General features: G+C 40.6%; 1 protein-coding gene across 3 annotated transcripts; it reads right to left on the bottom strand.

Moving 5' to 3' along the window:
- Positions 1-319: 319 nt before the first annotated feature.
- On the bottom strand, positions 320-25,875 carry YWHAZ (tyrosine 3-monooxygenase/tryptophan 5-monooxygenase activation protein zeta). Of its 3 annotated transcripts, none has more exons than XM_030444302.1 (6): positions 24,959-25,101; positions 23,133-23,436; positions 7,895-8,018; positions 4,772-4,935; positions 4,585-4,680; positions 320-1,378 (listed from the first exon to the last, which is right to left on the bottom strand). In XM_030444302.1, exons 2-6 carry the CDS (start codon positions 23,424-23,426, stop codon positions 1,319-1,321), a joined length of 738 nt encoding a protein of 245 aa, XP_030300162.1. In that variant the 5' UTR covers positions 23,427-23,436; positions 24,959-25,101; the 3' UTR covers positions 320-1,318. The 3 variants fall into 3 exon arrangements, with proteins under 3 accessions (XP_030300162.1, XP_030300161.1, XP_030300160.1); XM_030444301.1 differs by lacking the exon at positions 24,959-25,101 and adding an exon at positions 24,428-24,770; XM_030444300.1 differs by lacking the exon at positions 24,959-25,101 and adding an exon at positions 25,724-25,875 and having other exon boundaries at positions 331-1,378.
- Between the last annotated feature and the right edge of the window lie 604 nt (positions 25,876-26,479).

Raw genomic sequence — 26,479 nt, forward strand, 5'->3', positions numbered from 1 at the left:
CTGTTCCAAAGGTCAGCCCTTCAAGAACCTCATATGCTTTTTTTTGGTCTAGCAACCATGTATTTGTTAAGGTATCTCCACAGGACCAGCTGGACAGTCAGAAAGCTGCACGCATCTAAAAGTCGTAAAGTCATTAGTTAGAGCAATCTTAAAATAAGATTTGAAGTATCTGATCTTGACTTCCCCAAAATCAACTAAATGCTTGGATGTGTATCAAGATTTTTCTATAGTAAATATACTTCCATAGTGAATTTGTGTATAGTGCTGCCATTAATTTAAAGGTGCGGGGAGACAGATCACATGAAATCTACACCAAAAGTAGTTGAAAAGTCCATTCATAAAACTTTTATTCCACTTACATCAACTTAATACACATGTTCTGAACAGTTATGCTTGGATTGTTCATGAAAATTTCATAAGACATTAAACAAAGCTAGCCATCATCTCAAGTTATTTCCCTGTTAACTATTTTTACAGCACATGCATGTTAGGCAAGTATCAAAAAAAAAAAATCACAAAAGCAAAAAACCTAAAAAAGTTAAATACATGGGTTTTTGTTTTACTGCTGTGCTCGATATACAGTGTCATTATGGATACCAAGCAATTCATTTTTTACTGCATCTTTACTTGTACATTTGTTCTTAGGTTGCTTAAACCATTTAAATACAAATAAAATGTGTAGCAAAAATAATGAAAGCAACAGCAGGTAACTTTACAAATAATGGAATGTGAACTGTTTCTCTGCCCTTCTCTAGAGAAAGCTGACTGGGTTATCAAACTGTCTTAAGGAACACTTCAGCTGCAATCAAAGATGTACACTTGATTGGTACATTCCACAGATTTCACATGTTGACTTGACATGCAATATCTATGGGACATCAGTTTATTCACAGCCATGTGTGCTCCAGTGTGAATACTCACACTAACTACACCTGTGGCTGCAACTGATGATCCCTTTTTTCCATCATGACAGACCAATATGCAAGCACTCATCTTTGCTTGACATAGAAAGCTGTTTTAACACTGGCCTTGTGGGAAGCCACAACGTACCAAAAGTACTATGCCAAACATGTATAACTTGTATAAAAATTTCACAACCCTATATTGGCCACCTCAGATGAAAACAGATAAGTTCCCCAAATGTTAACTGGCTCTATTCCCCTAATATTAAACAAAACCACATGGGAAATATAGAAATCCAAATAGAAGTAACATAAACCTGTCAAATCGTAAACAAAAACTATTTGTGGGACAGCATGGATGACAATGGTCTACTGTGTAAATTTCAGAATGAGGCAGATGGAAGTTGGAAGGCTGGTTAATTCTCCCCTCCTTCTCCTGCTTCAGCTTCATCTCCTTGGGTATCCGATGTCCACAACTATTTAGGAGGGAAGTAAGAGTAAAACATATATGATATTAACATTTATGAATAATAATTAGTAAGGAGTTATTAGAAAGAAAGCCTACTTCTTAAGTAATGTTGTAAGAGGTCTTACTAAGCACCACAGAAGAAAAAGCACACATTAACACCAATGTTGTTCTTGGCTTTTACTTCTACACCAGAAAAAAATGGAAATACAGACCTGGGTTCCCCAATCCTACCCTACATTTAATGCACAAGTTCATGAGCAGCCAAAACCAAAAAGTCTCCTATCAAGAAGGCTCACTAGACTATGATTTCAAGCAGGCAAGAATCAGACCTACAGAACAGATGAACCAGAACTGGGAACTAAGAATACTTGATATCCTGTGGATTCCTTCTCCTCAAGCGAGCTTTATGCATCTTTCTGAAGGAGGAGCTCCAGCAAAGGTTTCACTCCACATCCAACACCAGAGTGAATGCTACCATTTTTTCAAAACAGTATCTCAAGTTTTCTGACTTTTTTAAAACAAAACCAGCTCACAACAAAACCACAGCTTTGGCTCCATTCAGCCAGTTGTGCACCCCCTTCAGCAGCTTTTGAAACACAGAGCAAGGAAGGAAGAATCAGGCCAAACATGCAGTACTAACAAAATCTTATTTTCAGCTCCATAAAAATCAAAGAGCCATGTATCAAGATTAACTACCAACTAGGAAAACTAAGCATCAGTTCCAGAGCAATATCCAGGGCAAAGAAATTATTCTGTGAACAAAGTATTTTGCCACGCTGTCTGCTTCCAAACTATTACCACCCCAATCTGATGTGTAATCTCTCATTTTATGGAGTTACAGCAGCTTTAACAGAATCCTTCACGCTCTATAGCATAAGGTGGTAAGAACAACTAATTCTCTCTCTACCTACAGTCTACCCCCAACTTACACTAAGGTCTCACAACACACTAAAAAAAAAAAGTAAAACCCATCAGAAACATTTTATCCTTTCCAGGAGTACAAGACAATAGAGAAATTTGCACAAGAACCTCAGCCCTGTTCTTGCTCTGAACATAATACACCAGGATCTGCACTAAATGTTCCTTGCTGAAGGCATTAAGGAACAAGTTAGTTTACCAGAGACAACAGCACACTCTTCTGTTTCCAGCTCCTGCAGTACATTCTATACTAGAGTATTATGTTATTCTCAACTTCAGTGCTATTGTTATAATGAACCATTAGTAAGAACAGTTTTACTACAATTTTATCAGAGGCTTCTATCCAAAATCATCACCTCTGGCATGTCTACAGATCTGTACACATACATATCTTTATTCATTAAATAAAAAGGGCCTGACTGGTATGAGAGGATGACTACCAATTGAGAGCACAATGTAACAATCTGCTGAGGAAAAAAACCCTTAGAAGGAAGGGATGCCTTTGTTTTGTTTTGTTTTTTTAAAGAAAAAAACCCAATCTTGTAACAGAGCAAAGAAGGAATTTTCTAGCAATTTCAGTAGAACAGATTTTTACTTGATATATTCAACAACTCTCTGAACACTCCCCCGCCTTCAGTCCCCGCTGAGAATGAACACAGACTCTTCTTCAGCCATCCAAGACTCAATGTAAAAAGAACCAACTGAGGAAACCACTCCTGCATGTAAATCCCTCAACATACTGAATTGCTGTCAAAAGCCTTTGCAAAACTTGCCTAACTAGCTAACACAACCTTTTTTACATTTATGTATTTTACATATAACACACACATATCAAAACTTACTTTTTACCTCAAGTTCTGGAAAAATATGGAAGCAATGCACTCACAGAGGTCATGCCAAGCATTTAAGGCAAGACATCACCCATACAAGAATACGAAATCCTGCAGCTATCTACAGCTTTCTCCCTTACAGTGGAAAGATCACATCAGCTTCAGGCCTACTGCTGTAAGTCACACTCTGTGGTAGCTCAATCCAACTTCTGCACATGTATGAAACAATTTGCTTTTAAACTATGACAAGCTAGCAACTGGAGTCAGCTTCTATTCTCCATTTCAATACCACTCATTCAGAGGAGCAATCTCACTCGGGAGGACAGCACAGACAGACACAGAGTGATGACAGCACTGTATCTGTCTCCATTACAGAGGCAGAGAAACATCTTCCATTTGTTCTGTAAGCAACAGCTGGAACAATCACAAGTAGGTTTTTTAGTAGTGTTAAGTTGGAAAAGTAGTAGTTTCTAGTGGTAAAGGATCCAAGAAACAGGGAAATAGTGTCAGAAACAAAAGTATGAAGTATGGAATCCCCAATTTTATGCAACTGTATAACTTTACTTCTAGATATGTTAAAAGAATCCCAACTATTTTGTAAGTGTCTCTGATGTGTACAGAATGTGAACAAGGGGTTACAGCTGGTGACAAGAGGTGCTTATGTTTTCAGTTCAAACTAGTAGCTCTTCCCTCAGAAGACTGACTAAACTATGCCATTAATTACACTATTGTATGTTTGCTTACATTTACTTTCATTTGCTTTAGGTGTTTATCTCTGCCAGCTTTAAAGTTCGAAGTAGGTTTAAAAAAAAACCTCCACACAAAATGAAGATTCTGATTACTCTGACAGAACAACACAATCTTGATTCATAACTTACACCACAGACAGCTAAGAGTCCAAGGAAAAAAAGAATTAAAACAGTTGTTTTACAGCTACTGTGGAAAAACCTGAGTAGCACTGATTCCAGTGTCAGCTTTACCAAAATTAAAACCAAGCAAAAACCTGCAAACAACAGGCCTTGAAATGGGCTTGCTAGCTTTGCTTGCAGTTTTCATGTAGGAGCTGTTCCTTGCACATGTAATGACACAGAATAAACTACATGAAAATTGATGTAAGTTTTGAAAAGGCAAATGAGACTGTATTCTCAAATTTTGTGTAACAAAAAATAGCTGTGGTAGTCACAGTCCAATCACATAAACATGATAAATTTCTTGAATAATAATAAAAAAAACACACCCGAAAAATGTTATCTATTTGTCATGTCAGAAAACCATGTTAATTAGCATGCAGACAAGAAGGACTAAGCAGGAGAAAAAGATGTAGCTCAGGAAACATGATGTACTGTAAACTCATCTGTAAGCAAATGACAGACACAGCCTCACAGCTGAGAATAAAGAGAACAACTCTGAATGCCACAGAGATCAATCCTGTTACCTACAATATGCAAAGTGCAATGATACTCACTGTCAAGTTGTCTCTCAGTAACTGCATTATTAGCGTGCTGTCTTTGTATGACTCTTCACTTAATGTATCAAGTTCAGCAATTGCTTCATCAAAAGCCTAGTGTTATAAAAACAAACAACTCCATTGGCCATGTGACAAAAGGTTATACAAATAATAGAAATGGCATTTTTCCCCCCTTCAGACTCACCGTTTTTGCAAGGGAACAGGCTTTCTCCGGGGAGTTAAGAATCTCGTAATAAAACACAGAGAAGTTTAGAGCCAGACCTAATCTGATAGGATGTGTTGGCTGCATCTCCTTTTTACTGATTTCAAAAGCTTCTTGATATGCTTGTTGTGATTGCTCCACTATCCCTTTGGGGAAAAAACAAACACACACAAAAACCACAACAAGTAAGTAATTCATGTATGGCACTCAGACATACAATCAGGAGTGTGTTCACGCCTGTATGAACAAAGTGTGTTAAGAGTGAATTCCTGTGAATGGACACTTTACCTAGGAAGTCACTATTTTATGAAGATTTTACTAAATTATAGTTTTAAATTATTAATAAAAAGGAAGGTATCGCTGACCAAATCACAAGTTTGAGCTTCTCCCTACAACCCAGTGGCTATTTTTATTTACAAGTGTTTGCAGCAGTCTTATAGCACTTAAAGAATATAAAACTACCATCTACACATGAAAAGGTACAAAATAGAAGTTTTATCTACACACAGATTTGATATGGTACCACAATTTCCTTGTCTTTAAATGCAGCAAAGCATTACAGATCCACATTTTAGACATAGAAGACCCCTTTGACTATCATGCTGCAGTCTTTCAGTAACAAGTCATCTATGAATTCCTATTCAAATTGTTTGGCAAAGATAGTGCATGGCACACCTCAACCTGAATTAGTATCTTTTTAAAAGCTTCCAACACAGCTGTATTTCTAATGCATATTTGGAAAGCATTTTTACCTAGTTAAAACATTCTAGTACCTATAAACTTTAAAGTAAAGGAGAAAAAAAAATAACATACAGATGCAAAAATATTCCAATCCTAACGTTTCTGGATCAAACCAGAAACGCATCCAGCACCATCTCTACATCAGCACCAGTCACATGTATTCTAAAATAAAGAAAGGAACTAAGCTGGGGACTCAAAGATACACCAGTTTTTATGTCAGAAGTACTCAAAAGTCTGAGAATAACCAAATTCAGGATGTCCATGCAATCTCCATTTGCTGAAGTATTCAGAAAAAAAAACCCATCATGGTGTCCTCTTCAACAGACCCTCATTGCACAATTACTCAACAATCTGTCCTCTTCACACTCTTTACTTATGGAGTGCTTCATAAAGATCAGACACTGCTGTAATACTTTCAAAGTGACCAGAAGTTGATATACTATAACTGAAATAACCAGCTTTGCTGGAGTTTAAATTCAGAAATAGTGAGTGTTTTATTTTTCTCATAATGGAAATGTCTTAGGAAATGGCACTGCTTATGAAAGGCAAAATAAGAAGAATGAAAACCAAGTAACTTCAAGGAATAAAGGTGAGCATTTTATTTTAAAAAAACTTAATATACATCGCTTCCAAAAAAAGAAAAAGCCTTGTTTTTTCTCTTTATTTGAGACAATTGTTATCTTTTCAGATGTGATTCAGGGAACTCAATGCAAAATTTGATGTACTGCTGTGAATTTTTATATGGGTCACCCAGTATAAAAAAAAATTGTAAGATGTTTAATCTTGAATTCCTTAGTTAAGTGTTGTACAGTTCCAAAGCTCAAGGCTAAAATAGTAGGGTGAGGTACCTACTTGACATTCCTGTTCACCAGACTGCTGTAAGAAAACCCCAATCAATAACATAAACAACTCTTAAGAGTTGGGACCTTTATACTGTTGCTGTATTTACTGCAAAAAGCTGAAAGAATACTATCCAACTAAGTGGCTATTATAACCTAAACAACCATTATCAACTGCTCTTAAAAGGTCACAGACAGCATACAGGAAAATGAGATGAAATACTTGAAGGGCAGGGGAAGATAAAATAAAATCTTAAATTTAGAAGCCAAAGCAACTATGAGCTGGATGGGCTCTCAATTTTCTTAATCTGGAAACTCACTAATAACTGCTCAGCCAGGAGACTGGGTTAAATTAAAATGGACTTAAAAACACTTTAAACAAAATGTTTCAGTCTAATTTTTGAGTTCACAACTTGATCAGCAACAGAAAAAGAAATAAAACAAAACAAAAAACCAGAATATTCTACCTTTTATGCACGTGAACAGAGAAAAAGAAAATAGTTACTCTCTGTACAGCAACAGACCTAAAGTACTAGTTACACATACAATTCTGCCACCAAGACTGGCCCAGTCTGCACACAGTAAAGCATCAGAAGTCATATCGAGTTCTATTATACTGTCATAATATCTTTATGCAACTCTCTTATTATCCAGCACACTGGGGCTGGATACATACAGGCTATCCAGTGAAATGTGTATTTAACACATATGCCAAAAAGCTAAAGCAGACATCTATCTATCTATCCCCTTTCAATTATTCCAGCTCTGTTCCACCTCTACAGCAAAAACTCAACCAAGTCTCTGTGCAGTCACACAGACATTTTCTATATCACACTGGGAAAGCTCATTAGCTTGAGAGCAGCACAAGGTCATTGAATTGAAGGTGACACAGCACAGAGTCAGCACGTTGTTAGGATGTTTCTACACCACCTAATGTATTAAATGCCTGATACGAACTTCCCTAACTAAATGTACATGAAGGTAACTTACCTGCAATTAGTACAAACTGTTTACATCAAGATATAAAAAAGCTTAAGGAAATAAAAAACATATGGACATTTAACTGGCATGGTTATGAAAGAAGTTTTTCCAACAGTAAGCTTAGTTTTATTAATTCTTTTCTTCTGGTGATTTCTAGTCACTTTGCTCACTGAACTTATACAGACTTTTTGTGTTCTGCAGAAATGCAGGAGAAATAGCATGAATAAGACTTCCAAAAGCTATAAGCCTGTATGCTCCTACAAAGATGTAAAAAAACAATACTCATCCAAGCAGAAGATGCATAAACCTATATACTTCAGTGTTAGATGTGTGCATGCCTAAGTCTGAGATGGTGTCAAGATCTGTGACTCAACATCTGTTCCCTGATTCACATGGCAGAGGTACATGGAAACTTTTGTAACACTGGAAAACAAACAACCTAGAATTTATATGCAAATCAGCATTATTCTAAAACTAGAGCTGTGTCACTGTTCCACCAAAAGCAATCTTTGACAGCAGATACCCACAAGCTGAAATACAATACCTTTCTTGTCATCTCCAGCAGCAACCTCAGCCAAGTAACGGTAGTAGTCTCCTTTCATTTTCAAATAGAAAACTTTACTTTCTGCTTGTGAAGCATTAGGGATCAAGAACTTTTCCAACAGAGACTAAAAGAGAAACAAAGAACATAGTGTTTTGAAGTACATACTTTCACAGCACACTGAATCAATAATTCAATTATAAAAGATCTATTTCAAAGTCAAGACAGCTTTATTTTTTGCCTATTTTCTTCACATCCTACATAGCATATTTAGCTAAGGAGAATGTGTTCTGGATCACAACCCTAGGGAGAAAAAGGAGTGCTGCATGCTGTGACTTGATGGGAAGAAGACAGATGTGTAAATTTAGCAGATGAGTCCTGTATGACCAAAAGAGGGGTTTCTCCAAGCTGTTACACAGTACCCTGACAAAAACAAGGTAATCCAGAGTCTGGGCAGAAGATATACAACAGAAGGAAGTGTGCATTCATGGAAGACAACTAAAGGTTTTTAATTATAAACTGCTAAATCAGGATCCCAAATATCTTTCATACACAAGCAATAAATAAGCCTTGTTAATCTAGTGCCCATTAACTGGAAGGCTGTACTGGCATTGCCAGCAAGAAAGTGCAAGGTGAACCAGGACTCTCCCATTTCCAGGCAGCTGACAATCTGACAGTCAGATGGGGAGCACCGAGAAAGATAATTTGTTTGACTTTATGTGCTGTCCCAAGAGGCATTTCCTCCATCTTCCAAAGCAAAGGCAGCTTCCCCTCTGGGGTCACTCTACAAAATCCTCCCTGTGAACTGCCAGTTAAGACCAGGTTTTTCTAGAATATTCTAACTACTTATTAAATTAACATAGCAAGTTCTCAGATTAGGCAGTCATGTAATTTCACAAAAGTTAAAAAAAAATCACTAGCTCCAACACATTTAGTCAAATTAGGTACACACTTGTCAGACTTCTTGATATTCAAGTGTTTAAATCAGACTTTGAAAGAAAAGCCAATTACTGAAAAGCCAGAAAAAGTACAGAAGTGCTCCTGAAAACTCAAAATTAAATTAGAAACTGTTACATATACTTTGCAAAGGCTATGAAGCATACATTTTTTAAAAAGTAAGTTTTAATAAGAATTTTTGGGTGTATTTTTCTCCCTGGAAATTAAATGACTGACATTTCAGCTTTGCCTTTTTGTGCTCATTTTTCCAATGACACCACAGAAACGATGGCTCCTTCACAGTATTTTCCTCTAGACAGCACCCTTCAAGTGAGGCATCTTTACATGATGTACTCCTGGGACAGGCATACCCTGAGTATGGCAGGTTGTAACCATTGTGCTGTGACACAGGTACCCGTGACACCTGCTCTGCTTAATAGGTCAACTGACCTAAAAATTGTTTGTAAGTTTGGTTTTGAGTATTTTAAAATTAAACCACTGCTAATTAATGTATATAAATGATGAATATTTAGCCTGGTAGACTCGAAACCCCTCAAATGAGGTGACCCATTAAGGAACCTTTCTGTCATTTCTATCTCAGCACATGGGGTAATAAAGAAGTCCAGCTGACAGAAACCAAAATCAGACAAGGTTCAGCTATGCCTATGCTCCAAGGAGATAAATACCTGTTAGTGGACTTTATTAGTTTCAATGTAATGGAATGTATTTATTTATTCAATCATCTTTTTTATTAGGTAACCATTTCCCAGTACCGTGGGGGTCAGTCAGTATATTTTTATGGAGTCAGTCAAAGGGCTGCTGAGCTGCCTGATGCCAAGGGCACCCTTCTGGAGGGCACAGCACTATGCAAGAGGAAGCCACTTCTGCTGCAGTGTGGCTGGAACAGGGCAGAAGGCTGTAAGGTACACGGCTCATGTGCTTCAGCTCTCTGTAACTACTAACACCCTCTGTTCTCATCACTAGGGAACTTCACGATTCACAGCTATGACTCTTCTTCAGTGCCAAGAAACTCTGACTTCAATGACAAATGAAGGTTCCCAGCTACAGAGAATTAGCTCCTGATTAGTTTTTCTCTGTAGGACTGCAATTAAGCCAGGTGTGTCAGTCTGCACCTACCTTTCTGGCACCATGGGGAGCTGCTCTCCTTCTGTACCCTCCATTAATTGTCAGATCAAAACTTTTTCAGTGATGCCAGAGACAGGAATTATTCAACATGTGTACAGAAGGTAGTCTGATTGAAATGCTGCTCATTCACAGAGCAGCAATCAAGCTTCCAGACCTAAACTTCACACAGGTCACAAATGAAGTAAAGCTATTTGCAAACACCTAACTCGGTGAAATGCACCAGCAGACAGAGAAGAGGAAAGACTACCAATTCAGAAAGTCTTCCTAATCAGATACCAGCAGGGCAACAGCAGCTTGGACAGTGCACAAACCTCATGCTGAAGTTCTAAACTCATGTCAAATTTAGAGCACTAAGAAAATGACTACCTGATGGCTTTAGCCTGTGCAAAGAGGCTGACTTTGTGACTGCACTGGCAGCTTACTCAAGTCTGGGTGAAAGACTCTATATTATACAAACAACATGTAAGACTGGTAAGCCATATCTTAGAGAATTTTATTTATGCCAAATACTTCATAAACAGCAGCAATAAAACCTGAAAACAGATCAACATTTAAAAGTTAGCATTACTGAAACATTCCTCTCATATTATTTATCTAGTACTACATATTAAGTTTCTCCTGTTTGCACCAGCCTTTTTATGCCAGGATATAGTTTATCTTCCTGACCCAAGTAAACACAAGAAGCACCTTTAAAGTTAGCCTGAAGATCCATAGTGGCTGGATCCTAGAGAGTGGCTGTGAAAGCTGCAGTCTGCATGGGCTGTGGCTCCAGAAAGCCATTCAGATGACACCAATAAACCTACTGACCTTTTGGGGTTCAATTACAGAAGATACCATCCAGTGTTAGTCATAGCAAATGTGTAACCAACCTAATACTCTGTTAGCTGCCAAGACATCTGCTTATGGGGAATGCTGTTTAATTATGTAATTTTTAAAATAGCTTTAACTGTAAGACTTCTCAGAAGTATACAATATTTTTTTTCACAAGGAGGAATATTGTGATATTTAAATCCTATTGATGGGCTCCGTTTGTACAAAGGAGAAAATACAGAAGTAAGAATTGTTTTGATAGTACCACAAATATATGCCTACCTTCCCTCTCCTCTACCAGCTGATACAAGAATGTTGAGCAGTACAGAGCTGATCACCATGTGGGCCCCTGAAGTGCTGATAGCTAGTCCAAGGCTGACCAATAACCTGGTCTGTAATTACGAAGTTTGTTAGGTGATCTGCATCACTGCATTGCATTCAACACCCTAACAACTAAAGTCCATGCAGCATGGGATGTATTATAGCTACATGGTATGTAGCTAAGCCCTCATGCTTGTTCATGACATTCCTGCTATCCTGCCAAATCCATCATTTTTTATATATATACTGATACGCTCTAAGTAAAATTCCATGGGCTTTTGATTACAGTGCCTCAATCAAAACCTGTCAGAAACAGCTTTTTTAACAAAACCAAAACACCAATCCCTGCCCTCCCAAACCCCACAACTACTCAGCTGTAATTGTCAGAGTTTTTAACCTGACAGCAGTAATCTAACTGCTGTGAAACAAACCATAGCATTGCAGTCCATCAGGCAGATGCAGCAGCATCTTAAGATTATTTCTCTGCCAAAGCCTCTAATTGTTTGTCCAACTGCTTCCAATACTTTTCATAGCTAAGTCAGTCTTGTCAGATAGTCTTAATGGAAATTACTACTTTCCTAAACAGAGAAAAAATCATACTAAATGTGAATATAAACTCTCAGATATATGCTGGCCATTAGAAGACCAGGCCTCAACACTTGATATCTGCAACTGCAATTAGGGCTAAGTTAACAGCTTTCTGGTACTCTGTACTAGGACAGACAGCACACTGGGGACTCAAGAGATGTCAGCTATGCCCACACATACCAGAGATAAGAAATCTTCAATTAGGTATGTTCCCCCACCCTCAGCAAGTATGCACAAGTGAAAAGTCTTTGTCTCCAAAGACTTGACAGAGGCTGTATGCACACTACCTTACTATTCCACTGGTAAACTTCAATTCTGGCTTATTTTAAACAGTAATATGGGAAGATTCACTGTCTTCATTCTATTCATGTTCTCTTGCTAGAGTAAGGCACTATCAACAGATGGCAAGATTAAACACCGTGTTTTGAGCCTATTTTGATGAAAGGCCCTATGTACTTATTCCTGTGGTTTTGCAATAAAAAGTCTGAAACATGAGAGTTATCAGACTCAGTTGGGAATGTGAAGGAAGCATAAGTAGCAGTACTTCTGTGTGACAAAAAAACCCAGATCCCAACACCCAACCCTCTACAAAAGTCTGTCTGCTTCTTGCTGCTATTTGACATGCTTCAGGTTTGTCAAGTTGTGGTCAGAACTTCAGTTGAAGACAGGAAGCCAACCCAGAAAGACTTGAAAAGTCCTTTCCTGACACTTAAAGCCTCAAGCTACCCTTTCTTTTCAAAGCATTTGCTTACATCTTTGGGTAATTATTTGTGTGGGCCACAACACTACTCAGAAATTCACCATAAGAGCATTAAAATCCATGCCTCCATTTTTTCTTGTTTATAATTCTGTGTGCATTTCCCTTTATTAAAGCTTTGGTCTCAGTAAATGTTATTGCCTGGGAACTTTAGATAATTACTAATGCACTAGAGACTTGCATTAACAAGATCAAGATATTTCCCTTCTGACAAACAGAAGAATAAAAACATGAACAGATTCTGGAAAAATATAGTTGTAAATGAGCAGATAAAATAAAAATATAAGTTCTGAGAAAAAGAAACTAAGCTTTTAAATGCAAAAAACTAAGAAACTAAGATACACTGTCGAGTAAAAAGCTCTAGAACCTTGAGAAACAAGAAGACGCTGCTCTCTCACAGAAGAGCCAACCAACGTAACTTTAATATCCACAACATACTACGAAGAAGAAAGAAGCTGGAGAAAGTTGAATACCTGCACATGAGAAACAGTTACTTTTGTCTTAAACTGCTTCCGAGTTTTGTAAAAAAAATAAAATAAAATAAATGAAAAAAAATCTGCATTCCATTCAGAAGACTACCAGGTAGCTTCAGATTATTTGAAGAGTTTCAGTACCATTTCCAAAGAGGAATCAAAAATCACCACTGCACTTTCACACCATCCAGGTAGCTATTTACAGTATTCTCTATAAAGGAAGAAAGCAAGCAGGGGAGGAGAGAAAGAAAAATATGGAAGAAACATAACAAAAGGGACATCCAGTTGAAGCACTGTGTTAGAATAAGCAATTAAATTACAGTCTACTGAATTTTAAGATTCAGCCTTCCAGATGCATCAAGGCACACTTACCAGCTACAAGCCAGAGCACCAAGCTCATCTTGTGTGTCAATGCTTCCAGGACAACCACCTTTCCTGTGTGGCAGAAGACACAAAACTATCCAGACTCCAGTTACAAAGTTGACTGGCTGATTTCTGATTACTCACATAGATGAGCATGAGTGCTTTGAAGAATTACACACATAAAGTATCAACTGTACTTAGGTAGGCATTAAAAAATCCTGTTTGACATCAGGGTTTCCAGGAACACACTCCATGGAAAGAGCTACATATACTTGGTTTCATCAAGTGGAACCTACAAACCAGCTATCACAGAAATTGCTACACACCTTTGTTAAGCCAATCTTTTACAGACTTGTATTCTGATGACAAAATTATTGAAGTAGGCCACTTGTGTCAGACAAGTTCCAAAACACCTCTCATTCCTATAACATATATAATATTCCTCAACACCACTGTTAGGAAAGTCACCCTGGCTGTAAAATGGATGCAATTAGCTGTGCAGCACAGACTGGTGCATACACTACAAAAGAGTTTAACCATGCCATTTGTGACCAGCAGAAATTTATTCACACACATCTGACCTGCTGGAGGAAAATAAGAAATATTTGTACTTTTAAGGGGGAGTGTTTTTAGATAACCCCTGCCTGAACCCAGGCTGTTTTGAGACAGGTTCATTATGCTGCTTCTGATTACAGTTCTACCCAGAGCTCAAGATCAGGGCTCTGCATCTGCTGCCTGACAGGTGACCTCCAATGCTCTTGGGGAAAACCAGAAGAAAAATTGTTTGGGGCTTGCAGCCTTCTTCTCTAGCCAAAAGCAAAGTCTTTTGTTTAGTTTGCCCCAGATTTCAACATACTCATCTGCTTACTAGAACAGGAATACAAGAAAATCTGTCAATTACTAGCAGCTGATGTGGCACTGGAGCTCTTCCTGCTAAGGAATCTGCTGCAGAAGGAAACAAGTCTACTGCCTGTTCTCAGTACCTGTTATTCTCCCTTCCCATCAAACTGGCTGTTCACATAAACAGTAGCAGAAGTCTGAAAAAGGTGAGGAAATCAACTGCAAGAAATGAGGTGAGACTAACAAGCCTGAACAGGAGAGAAATTTAGAATCTGGGACAAAGGATCTTCAGGGAAGAATCTGATGGTAGGATTCATGCAACAATGGGAGATGTGATACGCATGGGGACACCGGGGACTGATAGGAGCAAGAAAAAGGTATAATTTGTTAGCATCTTTGCTGTAGTCAATCTACTGGAAGAAAGTAGGCCTGAGTAGCAAGAGGATAACTTAAAAAGAATTAGAAGACTAATGCAGACAAGGGAATCCTCATAACAGAAAGAATGGCGAGAAAATCTAGCTTATTGAAAAAACATTGTTAGAATAATTCTGTTTCTTCAGAAAAGAGAACAAAAGCAGTACCACATATGGGTAGGCAGAGGAAAACATGGGAGAAAGAAGTAGGACATCCAGAAAAATCACCTTCATGCTGACATGTGTGCTGAGGGATAGAACTAAGACAGTAAGAAGTTGGTGTATGCACTAAAATGTTGGCAGTGTGGTTACAGGAAAGATGTGGCACACATGGAAGGACACATCACAAGTCTGCATAAAAAGGATGGGCAGTGAGACAAGGGGGAGCAGCATCTCTCATTCCACACTTTTGAGGTCACATTTATAGTTCTCATTGCAGATCTACTCTCCCCAACTATAGTGCCATTTACAACCTTCTCCCTTCTACTACTTTTGCTTTCCAATTAGTATTTATGGCTAGGCAAGCAAATGGACTTAATTAAAAAAACCATGAGACTGAAAGCATGATTCAGATGCTTCTTGAACCCTAAGGCTTAGTGCTGTGGCTGCCTACCTAAGAAGCCTGCTCCAGTGACCAATCACCCCCTCAGTGAAGAAATTTTTCCTTATGTCCTATCTTGAGCTTCCCCTAACATAGCTTCATTCCATTTCCTCATGTCCTACCCCTTGTCACCAGAGAGGAGATCAACACATGCTGCTGCTGCCCCTCATGAGGACAAGACTTTTGTCTTGCCCTCAAAAGACTTTTAAAGTCCTTCATGCCAACCATTACAGGTTTACCAAAGCATGCTAACAATGCATGACAGTGAAGAAAACAAATTCTGAAACATAGGTAAAAATAACCACTCCAGTTTAGTAACCAGCTCTTAAGGAAACACACAAAAGCAGCAGCTGATAAGCTACTTAATAGATAAATAACTAGGATTCAAATATTTCATTTGTTGAGGCATTGCTATAGCTATTAATACACAAAACACTTTCTTCTAAAGATCAAAGCCAATATGTAATTGTTACCTTTTTTTGTACCACTGTTTTAATTTACTTCATCAATCATTATTCTTTGAAGAAAACTAACATCTTCTGGGAAACTTGAGATAACAGAAAATTGGAACCAATTGACTTGGATGAGAATTTTTGCTAGATAGGTAGGTCTGAACAGTAGCTGTTGTGGCTGTACTCTGAACCAGAACACATTCTAGCTGCCTTGAGACTCTACAGTTTTGATCTCTGAACAAATACTGCTAAGAACTCCCAGAAACATGGTGTAACACTTTTTATCCTTGAAAAGAAACAGAAGTAGGAATTATTTATCTCTAGCGGCTTGCACTCTGCAAAGATCCATAATCTCCTGAAGTAACTATGTAACTATTAAGAGACAGATACACACTACACAATGCTAATACAAGCATTTTTGCTAATAAAATGCAAATAAAAATGTTATTAGCAAGACTGCCATTTCAGTGATGTAAGGATACTCTGCATTAGGACAATCTAATCAGTCAGAGATCAGATTATCACTGTTTAATACTTTGCTACCTGCATAATCACAAAGGGTAACAACATCCACAGAAGAAAAAACAAAACAGCTCACAACTGCTCCCTTCCTCATCTGATCTGCATAATATCTGATCAAACCCAAGAATTTACTGTTTATCTCAGCAGCAGCATGACATATTATTCCTTCTCATTAGAAGAGGCATTGCCAATCTTCTGTCAGACTTCAAGAAAAATAAGCAACTACACAAAAGCTGACATTCAGTAAAAGTAAGTTTAAGAAATAACATTCTTAATGCTCTTCAATTAACTTTATTACCACAAGCTTTCTCAAACTATTTCAAAATGGTAGTCAATTACTGCCTGAATGAGCAATCAGCTTCAGGTTCACAGCCAGGAGAGAACTACTACAAAAACATGCATTTTTATCAAGTGCATGGTAACAAGACAGGAAATTCCAGATAAAAGGAGAAACAGTGTGGCATCTACAGATATAGAAAGATAATGCACTAACTCTGCTCATATTCTAGATTCTACATTTCTAGTATATATATATGGATTTCACAGGCACAGTAAAAGCTGGTATCGTAAAAATGCAGCATTTCTACTCTTAGCCTTCTAAGTAAACAGCCAGTGAAATGAATACACTTAGCTTCACAAAATCACAAGTACACACAAGTGAAGTTTCTTGGTTCCAGCACAGGAGGAGGAGAGTATTTGTCATAGGTGAGTGAACAGAACAATGTTAGTTTGCTGCTTAGAACTGTGTACCAGCAGTAAGTGCATAAAGTATTTCCTGAACAATGAAGGTTTCTGTAAAAAAGCAAGTTGTTACTTGGATGCTTTGGAACATAAGTACTTGTTTTAAAAAGTCAAAGCCAATTATTAAATGTCAATCCCAAGTGAAATTAAAACAGCAGACTGTTGGTTACAATGAAGATTTGTTCTCCTTCTAATAAATGCAAGAGGATATACATTTATATTTGCATGTGCACATGTGTGTGCATAGGTAGTATCAGTACCTTAAGTAATGACATGTATTTTTTTTTGCATTTATGCAGAACACCTTTGCTGATTTTATGATAAATGAGTACATTAAACACATGTATCAACATTATGGATGCACTGCCTGCTAAGATTATTAAGTACTAGCTCATCTCTGCTCATGCAGTCCAACCACTAGTAAATTACTTATCTGCTGCAATCTAAAATCCTTTCAAACATGAGCTGTTTCATGCATTTACAATTACATGAACGATGTAAATAAAAAACTCAAGTCACTCATATTTGAGCTGATCCACAGATGATATTTTAATGCTCCAAGACTCAACAGTTTAATTTGCTTAAAAAAAACAAAGGCCAATTGCTTAAAAAAATAAAGGAAATTGCTCTCATCTAGGCAGTGTTTTCACTGCAGGAAAAAAAGGAAAAAAAATCCACTAACTAAAAGCCCAGCAGCCAAAAAAACCTCCCACAAAACCCTAAAGGGGTATAGCTACAACCAGAGAAGTGATTAAAGGATTAACAAAGCGAAATCCTGAGGCTGATGCAAATTGCTTCAAGCTCCTACCTTCAATACATCTGAGCAATTATACCAGCCAAACCCTGACCAAAAAAGCTAGACTTGGAGAGTTAATCAAAAGCTTAAATTATAACCATCCTGGGAAGTTTGTAAACCCTATGTAAAGTTCATTCAGAGAAGCATTTGTGAGTCACAGGTACTCCCCTATTTTCACATATGCCAGTAGCACACCACCAATTACAAACTTTTAATACAAATATTAACAACTTGAGATGACGTGTGGAGCTCTAGGTCAAGATTTGGGTACCACAAATGGATACACAGACATAGTGAAGGTCCAAGGGAGACACTGGCATTATTATAGGGCTGGAGCAGAGGCAAGGCTGGGAGAGCTGGGATTCTTCAGCCAGAAGACCAGCAGATCCTACTGCTGTGTAGAGCTGCCTAGAGAAGATGGAACCAGACTCTTCCTGGAGGTCCATAGTGGAATGACAAAAGGCAGCAGACAAGGTGGAACACAAAAAGTTCTGACTGCATACAGGAATTTTTTTTTCTTTCAACCGTAAGTATAACCAAATATTATGACAGGCAGAGGCTGGGCTGTGGAATCTCCATACTTGGGTATATTAAAAATTTGACTGACACAGCCTTAAGCACTGTGATTGCACTAAATGACCTTTCTTCCAAACTTAATTATTCAACCAAAACAGCTCAAAATAATAATTAAGATTTTGAAAATAAATATTTTGGGCATCTAACTCCTTCTGCAAACAGAAGCTTCTACAAATGCCTCCCCTTCTTTTCTGAAAACATCAAGGAGACAGTTCTCAAAGACAGAAACCAATGCAGTCAAAAATAAATGAAGCATTTCTGAAAGAATCACAGAACTAAAGGCGTTTTTAGAATCAGGTATTTTCATAGCATAAAAAGTTGTATATTATCATCAGATACTCAAGCCATGAGCAATCTACTCATCTGCTTGTCAGCACCACTCTGTATGTTAGCCATCCTCTTTGACCATCATTAAGACACAAAGAGCATAAAGCAGTTGATTTTAAAAAAAGAAAACCTTGTCTACATCAAGAAGTGTATGGCTTCCTAATGAAAGGTCTAAATTTCTTAATCCTCTCATTCATAGTGCAGAAACAGGTTTTATCAGCATTCAGATAATAACCTATCAGATGTTTGCAAGCAATTAGATAACAGTCCCACCACAACTGAGTATGACAGCAATAGGCATTAATTCTACAGTATGTTCTTTAAAAAGCCATTTAGATGCACTGTGAATGGAAGCCCCATGATAGGTTATGAAACATTCACCTACTCCCCCTCTGGCCCCTGGCCAACATACATATTAAAGAATTGCAAACCTAAAGTCACCCAGTTGATATTTAACTTCACCCTCTTTTCTTGCAATAATTACCACTTCCAAAGAGTGAAATATCCATAACAAGTGTAAAGAAACCTAAATAGTTGTCACACAAGGAGTACTATCTTAGGCTTTTAAGTTCAAAGCTAGGAAGAGGTAAGCTGGTGAAGAAAGCAAGCAATTCATGTTTCTGAGAGGGTCCTGACCAGCACCATTAACCTCCAGCTTCTCTAATAGCTGTGCAGCATGCATGTGCAACAGCAACTCCAGAACACTGAAGGGCAGCCAGGGTTTCAGGAAGCTCTCTAGACCTTAAAGGGAACAAATAAAAGTTATAAGAAAATGTGAAACAGAGTGCAAAGAAATTTAGTTAAGGTACAACTGTGGGGGAACCTGGGGGAGGATGAATGTCACCTGTAAGACTGGGCATGGGGAAGCCACATAAGGTGCACCTTGGAGGACACACAGGGGACTGCTGCTGTATGTGCCAGGCTAGGGAAGAGCCTGTCTAGAATAACATTCATAACTGAAGTGAAGATAGCAAGTTGTGTTTTAAATAAGTAGTTTACATTTAGCTCATGTCAGAGACTGCCTGCCTGAAAGCTACTAGTAGTTTAAGCTCCTGAGAACTTCTAAAATGCTAAGCCTCCCCATATTCTTCTCTGTGCTTCAGAATCTTCATTAGCTGAAAAATTATTTTATAAAAGATTTAATTCAAACCACTTCAGTTACAGCTGTTTCCCATTAACTGCAAAAAGCATCTGGAAGAAAATCCACACCTGCTAGATTAATAACTTTTATTATGGAAATGACAAATAAAAGATTTTTTATTTAAATAAATTTATATGGTATTTATAAAATACCAGTATTTTAGACAGACCCTTCCTTATACTACAGAGAGTGAAACATGATGTGAAGCACACACATAGCTAACGTAAGGAAAAGTACTTAGCAAAAAGCTTAATTTCCTGTATCAATGTGAAATTGCTGAGGCTGGAAATTTTCTGTTAACACTCAAGTACATTTAAAATGCTTGACTACAGCAATGTGCTTCCTTCTTTTCATACAGTATTCTATTCTTAAAGAATTTGGAAACTCAGTTATTATTAGAGCACATGAACCTTGTAGTATTCATTATGTGTCACAATTATTTGCAGTTTATCAGCAATACCTGCTCAACTCCAGGTTAGTTGGTTACACTATACCTGAATATACATACTCCAATGTATTTCTGACAACATTGGTGCTGGACCAAGTGATTCTATGTGTCTCTGTACAGCAGCAGTCTGAGGCTGCAGCAAACAAGTGGATGAGTTCAGCAATCTGTAGAGCTGTGAAGTTATTCCACAGCAGGGTCAAGTGAGGGAAGGTTTAAGAAGCAAGGACATAGATGCTAACTTTTCCTGCTGCAAGGTCAGTGTAAAGAAGAAAATAGGTCAGACCCGAGTCATGCGATCACTAAAGTTTTTAGCACAGAGTTGAAGCAAGAAAAAAGTCCAGCATTAATTGCTTTTATTCCATCTCTAAGTTAGTGGAAGAACTGGGAACAGAAGCCAGGCACACATCTTAGCATACTCTGCATCCTACTGGATTAGAGGAGCTGTTCTTTCCAATCCACTAGTAATTTGATTCCAAAAAATGAGGGAAGAGGAACGAGTTGCTGCAGAGGAGCCAGCTTTGGCTGCATTCTGCTAGTTACAAACACATACTTTTAATTGGTTTCCTCCATTCAAGTGCTGAAGTTAGGATACCAGTCACTTCCACACTCAGCTCTGATGTAAACACACCAGGTATTAAAAACAAAAGTTTCTGAGCTGCTTTTATACTGTAATTGATAAGACCCGTGAGTGAAAACTTCAGAAGTTCATTAACACTTCAGCTCCTATTAATGGCATACTTCACAGCCACCAAAATTTGGTAAGCCTTGTTTTTTATTTCTTTGAGCAGCTGCAGACTAGATTATGCTGTACAAAATTTACAGAGGATGTTCTGAAAAAAAAAATGACAATTAAAAAAATTCTACATTTGCATGTAGCACTGTGTAGAAATCTTGTTCATAAAAAAACCCCCCTAAATATGTTACCACAATTATTTTTTAATCTGTTACTGCAAAGCAGATGTCAAATACAGCAATACAGTAATCTTTTTAGGTAAGTAGGAATGAATGCAAACAGCACAATTCCAGAAAGAAAAGTATGATTTTTAAATACAAACCTAATTCTTCATTGCAATTAGCAATGTCAAATGTAGTTCATACTATTTGACAGCATTTTAAAACCTTATCACCAGAATAAAATAACAAAAAATTTTTTTTCTTTTTAAACTTAAGTCTAAAAAGATAGTTCTATTACTGGCTAATCACTGCCTAAGGCAGTGTTTCTTCTGAACAGTAATTTTTCCTTATCTACTAAGAAAAATTGGACTGGCAACACTAAAAATTATTAAGACATTAGCTGCCTAAAAGTAGTAATATGTCAAAGAATAATAATTTATTTGAATAATGTATGTATCTCTCATTAAACACCAAGAGAAATTCAAGTCCCTTTGAGAATCAGAACATCTATCAAGATTCCACACCATGTGTCCTTCCCCAGATACTTCAGCTGCTGCCACAAACTCGAAAGCTGGGTTTTGGTTTAGTTTTTATATTTAGCATGCACAGTAAGAGCTAGTTTCACCTCAATCTGGTTTTCATTATCAGAAAAACAATTTAATTGCAAGCACTTAAGTTCTTCTAAAAGGGTGTTTATAAGCCAAAAGACTTAGTTAAATTTCTTAAACCCAAACAGTTTACAAGAAAATTTCAGATCACTCTAGACTGAAGGCATTGATCCCTGAGGACTTCCCCATTAATAAAATAAATAGTTAAAAAAAAAAAAAAAAAAAAAAAAGAAAGAAAGAAAGAAAAGAAAAGAAATAAATTAGAATGCCAGATTTGGATCCATATTTCCCTGGCTTAAATAAATGAGCAATCATTTAACAACAAGAGTAAATCAGTTCTTTCCTGTGGGTAAAGTTGGCATTTTCATAGTGGAAGTTTGTTATTCACAGCCAAGATAACAAAACATATGAAACTGGGTGTGTTACAGTAACTGTGTTTCTAAACCAGAAACCAAGACTCAGTTACCCAGGCTGACTTTCACACACCCTTGGAGAACCAGTCTTCCACAAGTGATCACCACCCATGTCATTTAGTTATCCTGCACAGCAAGCAACATTTATGCTACTCATGGATCTTAATTTTCATTTGACACCTGATCTTCAAGCACATACTCAGCTATTTAACACTTCCCTCCTATCACATGTCACTCTGTAACCTCTAGGTATGTGATCCCTTGTCACACACCAGCAAGGTCCACAGTCCAGTGGATAATTCTACTGCTGACAGTAACATCTACCTCACAAGTGGCTGCAGGACTGGACATCCATTAATGGTGTGCTCGCTGAAGCACCACAGGTGTATGCAGTTGAAAAAAAACCTGATAATCTGGAATAAGCATTTGGAAGAGGTTCATATTTCATAAACCAGTCTCCTAATGAAAATAGTGTTGCCTGCCAGGTACATGCACATTTAATGTAACTACAACCCACAGAAAACATCCACCTTGAATACCCTTTCAGTTTGCTACAAAAAAATTTAAGTTTAAGAGGGTATCACAGCATTTCTACTGCCTCTTCCTGCAGGCAATTTTCTGCATGGCTGAGTCATAACTAACATTACATCATCTTACCCAGGGAGGGGCACAATTTCCGTAGAGTAAGAACTACCTCTTACAACTAGAGCAGTATATTACACTTGCAGAAATCAAAGTGACCTAGGATACAGATACTGTACTGAGGGAGGCGTATGGAGGACAAAACCCCAAACAGTCCAGTTCACTCTCACAGAAATGTTGACTTTTCATGTCTACTACTTTACATACAATAATGTTTCAACGTGTCTCCAAATTCACTAGCATTTGTAATGATTATTATTTGCCTTCAATTAATACATGAAAAAAGAAAGAAAAGTCTGACTTTTTGATAACCTTGTCCTTCAAAAATAGCATAGGAGACCACAGCTTTACTGACAGACTAGAAGCAGTCCCAGAGGGCCCAGCACCATTTACCCTGTAACTCTTAAGTAAAAATGGATCAACAATTTCTCACCAGCACATCATTGCAGATGTCTCTTAGCTCAGTCTCAATCTTCTCTCTGTATTCTCGAGCCATTTGCTGTTTTTTCTCAGCACCTTCCGTCTTTTGTTCAATACTTGAGACGACTCTCCAAGACGACCTACGGGCTCCTACAACATTTTTATAGGCAACAGAGAGAAGATTCCTCTCTTCGTTGGTCAACTCAGCTCCTTGCTCAGTCACAGACTTCATGCAACTTGCCATGTCATCATATCTTTCAGCCTGCTCAGCCAGTTTGGCCTTCTGCACCAGCTCATTTTTATCCATGCTGATATTTCTAAAGAGGAAAAATAGTGAGGCATTATTCAGACACTGATCAAGGACAAATGTGTTTTATGTTCATATGCAAAGCAACCATTTCCTAAGCAGTCTGGAACTGTAAGAAGTACAGCTGAAATCCACAGCACAAGTCACACAAACACACAATGCTGTAACACATAGACACAAGGATCAAAAACCTAAAGTCACCACTTCTTCCTCCTAAAAAACTGTTAACTTTTAAAAGTATGTTATTATTTTAATAAATAAAAACAAAAGCATCCAAAGGTAAACTGAAAGCACATTACAGTTAAATGCAGAAAAACTTGGGATAGAGATACAAGTAAATATTTTTTTTATTTTTGCAAGTAAAAATATTTTGCAAGTAAACATCCACACTAGATATTACAAAGTTATAATCCACCAAATATCTAAATTTCAAGGGGTGCACCCTTCCACACTATTAACTTCTTTTGCTGAAACAGGATACAGCAGACCTTCTGAATCAGGTACTGCTTCTCAGCCTGAGAGGTTACACTTTCAGAAGCAAAAAGAAACTTTTCCCTTTTTATATTATTACTTCAACATCAGCAGTTGAGGTAGCACAACCCTGCTGAGATGCTTCATTACTTGCATCTTATCAGCATTAAAAAAATAATAATAAAAAAAGTTCCACTGAACAGAAATAATGTGGGGTTTTTTTTTCGGGGTGGGGGGGGGAACCAGGAAAAAACAGTCCTCCATCCTTTTATGTATCTTCAGATAATTTTGGTAAGCCCCGGTAACGTGCTTTGGGATACTAGTCCATCTTTAGAGGGTGGTGTATGTTAAAGCAAGAACCAGCTTTGGTCATGTATGCTTTAGGTATTTCCAAGTGTTCCACACACAACACTCTAGCATCTTAATCTTTAACCATTAACCTTTTTGTGGTAACCAAGTAAAACGACAAAGAATAGCAGCACCATCTTCCATTTAGGAAGAAATTAAGCACGTTTTAACGCTCCAGTCACCTGAAATGGAAAGTTTTAGTAGCTCCGACCCCAACGCCGGGTCACAGACTCAGCGGCCGTTCCGCAGCGTTCGCTTACGTGCCTCGAAAACTTGACCGCACCAGCACCAGCCGGTTAAGGAGCCATTTTAAGGCAAGGTTTTGGCTACGGTTACTTTACCACCCGGCGTGACCAGGACGAGCCCGGTTGAGAGGCCGGCCCACACGCCAGTCCGCCGGGCCGCCCGCAGGCTGCTACGGCAATCTGTCTCCCGTACACCCGGCCGTTCCCGGAGGCCGAGGGCCCCGCCCGCAGGCGCCGCGCTTCCCGCGGTTCCCCGCAGGCGGTGACAGCAGAAAATGGAGCGGGTCGGGGGCGGAGCGGGCTGCGCGGCCCCCCGGGGCCAGGCGGCGCGCCCCGGGCCGCCCCTCCCCGCGATGCGGCCGCCGCACCCGCCCGTCGCGGGGACACCCAGCGCCTCGCCGGCCGCCTTTGTCATGGCGGATCGGCGCCGGAGCCCAACCCACTCCAGAGCGCGGTAATCCCGCTCACCTCCGCCCAGCGCCGGGGGCAGGGGCGAAGGAGGATGCCGCGCCCCCGCTGCAGCAGCGACCGGACGAAGGGAAGCCCGCAGGAACCCCGGGGGACGAGCCGGGGGAAGAGCGAGGGGGGAGGGAGACGGAGGCCACTCCTGTCTCGGGGGAGCTGCCGTTCCTGCCCAGACCCCTCGCCCGGGAGAGAGGGAGGGAGGGGGCAGGATGGACGGGGGCGGGCTGGGCGGAGGGAGCCCAACAGAGGGGCGGCCGCTGCCGCTCCTCCGCGCCTGGGCAGCGCTCCCGGCGGGAGACCACACCCAGCGGCGCCCGCCCGCGCCCCGCGCATCGGCTCACCGCCCCCGGCCGGCGGAGGCGGCGTGTCCTCCCCCCACTCCCTCCCCACGAGCGAGAGGTCGCCCCCGTCCGCAGCTCCACGGGTGGGGCCCTCACCTGCCGCTCCCTCCCCCGCTCTGCCGCCCCCGGTTGCTCTTCCCCTCCCCCCCCCCTCCTCGCTCACGGGGAGGGGCCGCCGCGGCCTCACCTGCGCGGCCCCCACCCGCCGCCTTTCGCAGCGGCCCTCGCGTAGGCGGCTCCCTCCGGCCCGCTCTCTCCCCGCGGAGCCCTCCGGCCACCGAGGCCAGAAGATTTTGGGGGAGGGGGGAGGGGTTAGGAAGAGGGGAGCAGGGAGGGCTCGGCGCTTCCCGCCGGCCACTTCGTTCAGCTCCCCGGGGGCGGGGGTCTGGGTGCCGGGGCGGCCGCCCGGCGCGGCGGGCCCCGTTACCTGTGCGCGGCGGGTGCGCGGCGGCGGCTGTCTCGGTGCGGGCGGCCGGCGCGGACTGTGCCTGTCTCTCGGCTCGCTGCGCTGCAGCCTCTCTCCCAGCGCCACACACGGCGTCTCCGCCAATCACCGCGCCGCAGCGCACGGGCAGCGCACCGCCCGTGACGTCAAGCGGGGCCATGGCAACCGCGAAGGCGCGAGCACGAGCCCGCGCCTCCCCCGGCGCGCCACAGGGTGGAGGCCGCGCCAACCGCCGCGGGTGCCGGCAGCGCGCGGCCTGGCAGGACACGCCCAGAACCGCTAGCCCTGCCCGCGGGCGCGCGCCTCGCCACCCCCCCCCACTCCCACCGCACCGACTGCGGAGCAGAGGGGGGGTGGGGGATGCGCGTTGCGCGGCTGCCGCAGGGCCGAGCCGAGCCGGGCCGGGCCGAGCCGAGCCGGGCCGGGGTGAGGCGCCGTCCCGCCTCCTCAGCCCTGGTTTTTGACACTCCGCCAGCCGCCTCGCCCGGCCCGACCGGGCTCGCTCCCGGCTGCCGCCCGGCGGGGCGGCTCCACACCCTCCCCTGCCTGAGGAGGGCGGCGGTGGCGGGGCTGTCCCCGGGCCTGCGGCACGGGGCGCCGTGTGGAACCTGGAGGGGGGGGAGGGGCGAGGGGCGCGGCACCGCTAATATGGCCGAGGGTTGTGTGGGGAGTCACCGCCGCCCCCATTGGCCGCACGGCCCCGGCGACTTTCCCGGCTTTGTGTTTTCCACGAGTTTT

The sequence above is a fragment of the Calypte anna genome, chromosome 2 (genome assembly GCF_003957555.1).
Source record: "Calypte anna isolate BGI_N300 chromosome 2, bCalAnn1_v1.p, whole genome shotgun sequence".
In the NCBI taxonomy this organism is placed as follows: domain Eukaryota; kingdom Metazoa; phylum Chordata; class Aves; order Apodiformes; family Trochilidae; genus Calypte; species Calypte anna.

Coding starts and splice junctions, on each gene's coding strand:
- YWHAZ (XM_030444302.1), bottom strand. CDS start 23,426: ATGGATAAAAATGAGCTGGTGCAGAAGGCCAAACTGGCTGAGCAGGCT. Junction 4,936..7,894: donor TGCTGGAGATGACAAGAAAG/GTATTGTATTTC, acceptor TTTTCCCCAAAG/GGATAGTGGAGCAATCACAA. Junction 1,379..4,584: donor TACTGAGAGACAACTTGACA/GTGAGTATCATT, acceptor CCTCCTAAATAG/TTGTGGACATCGGATACCCA.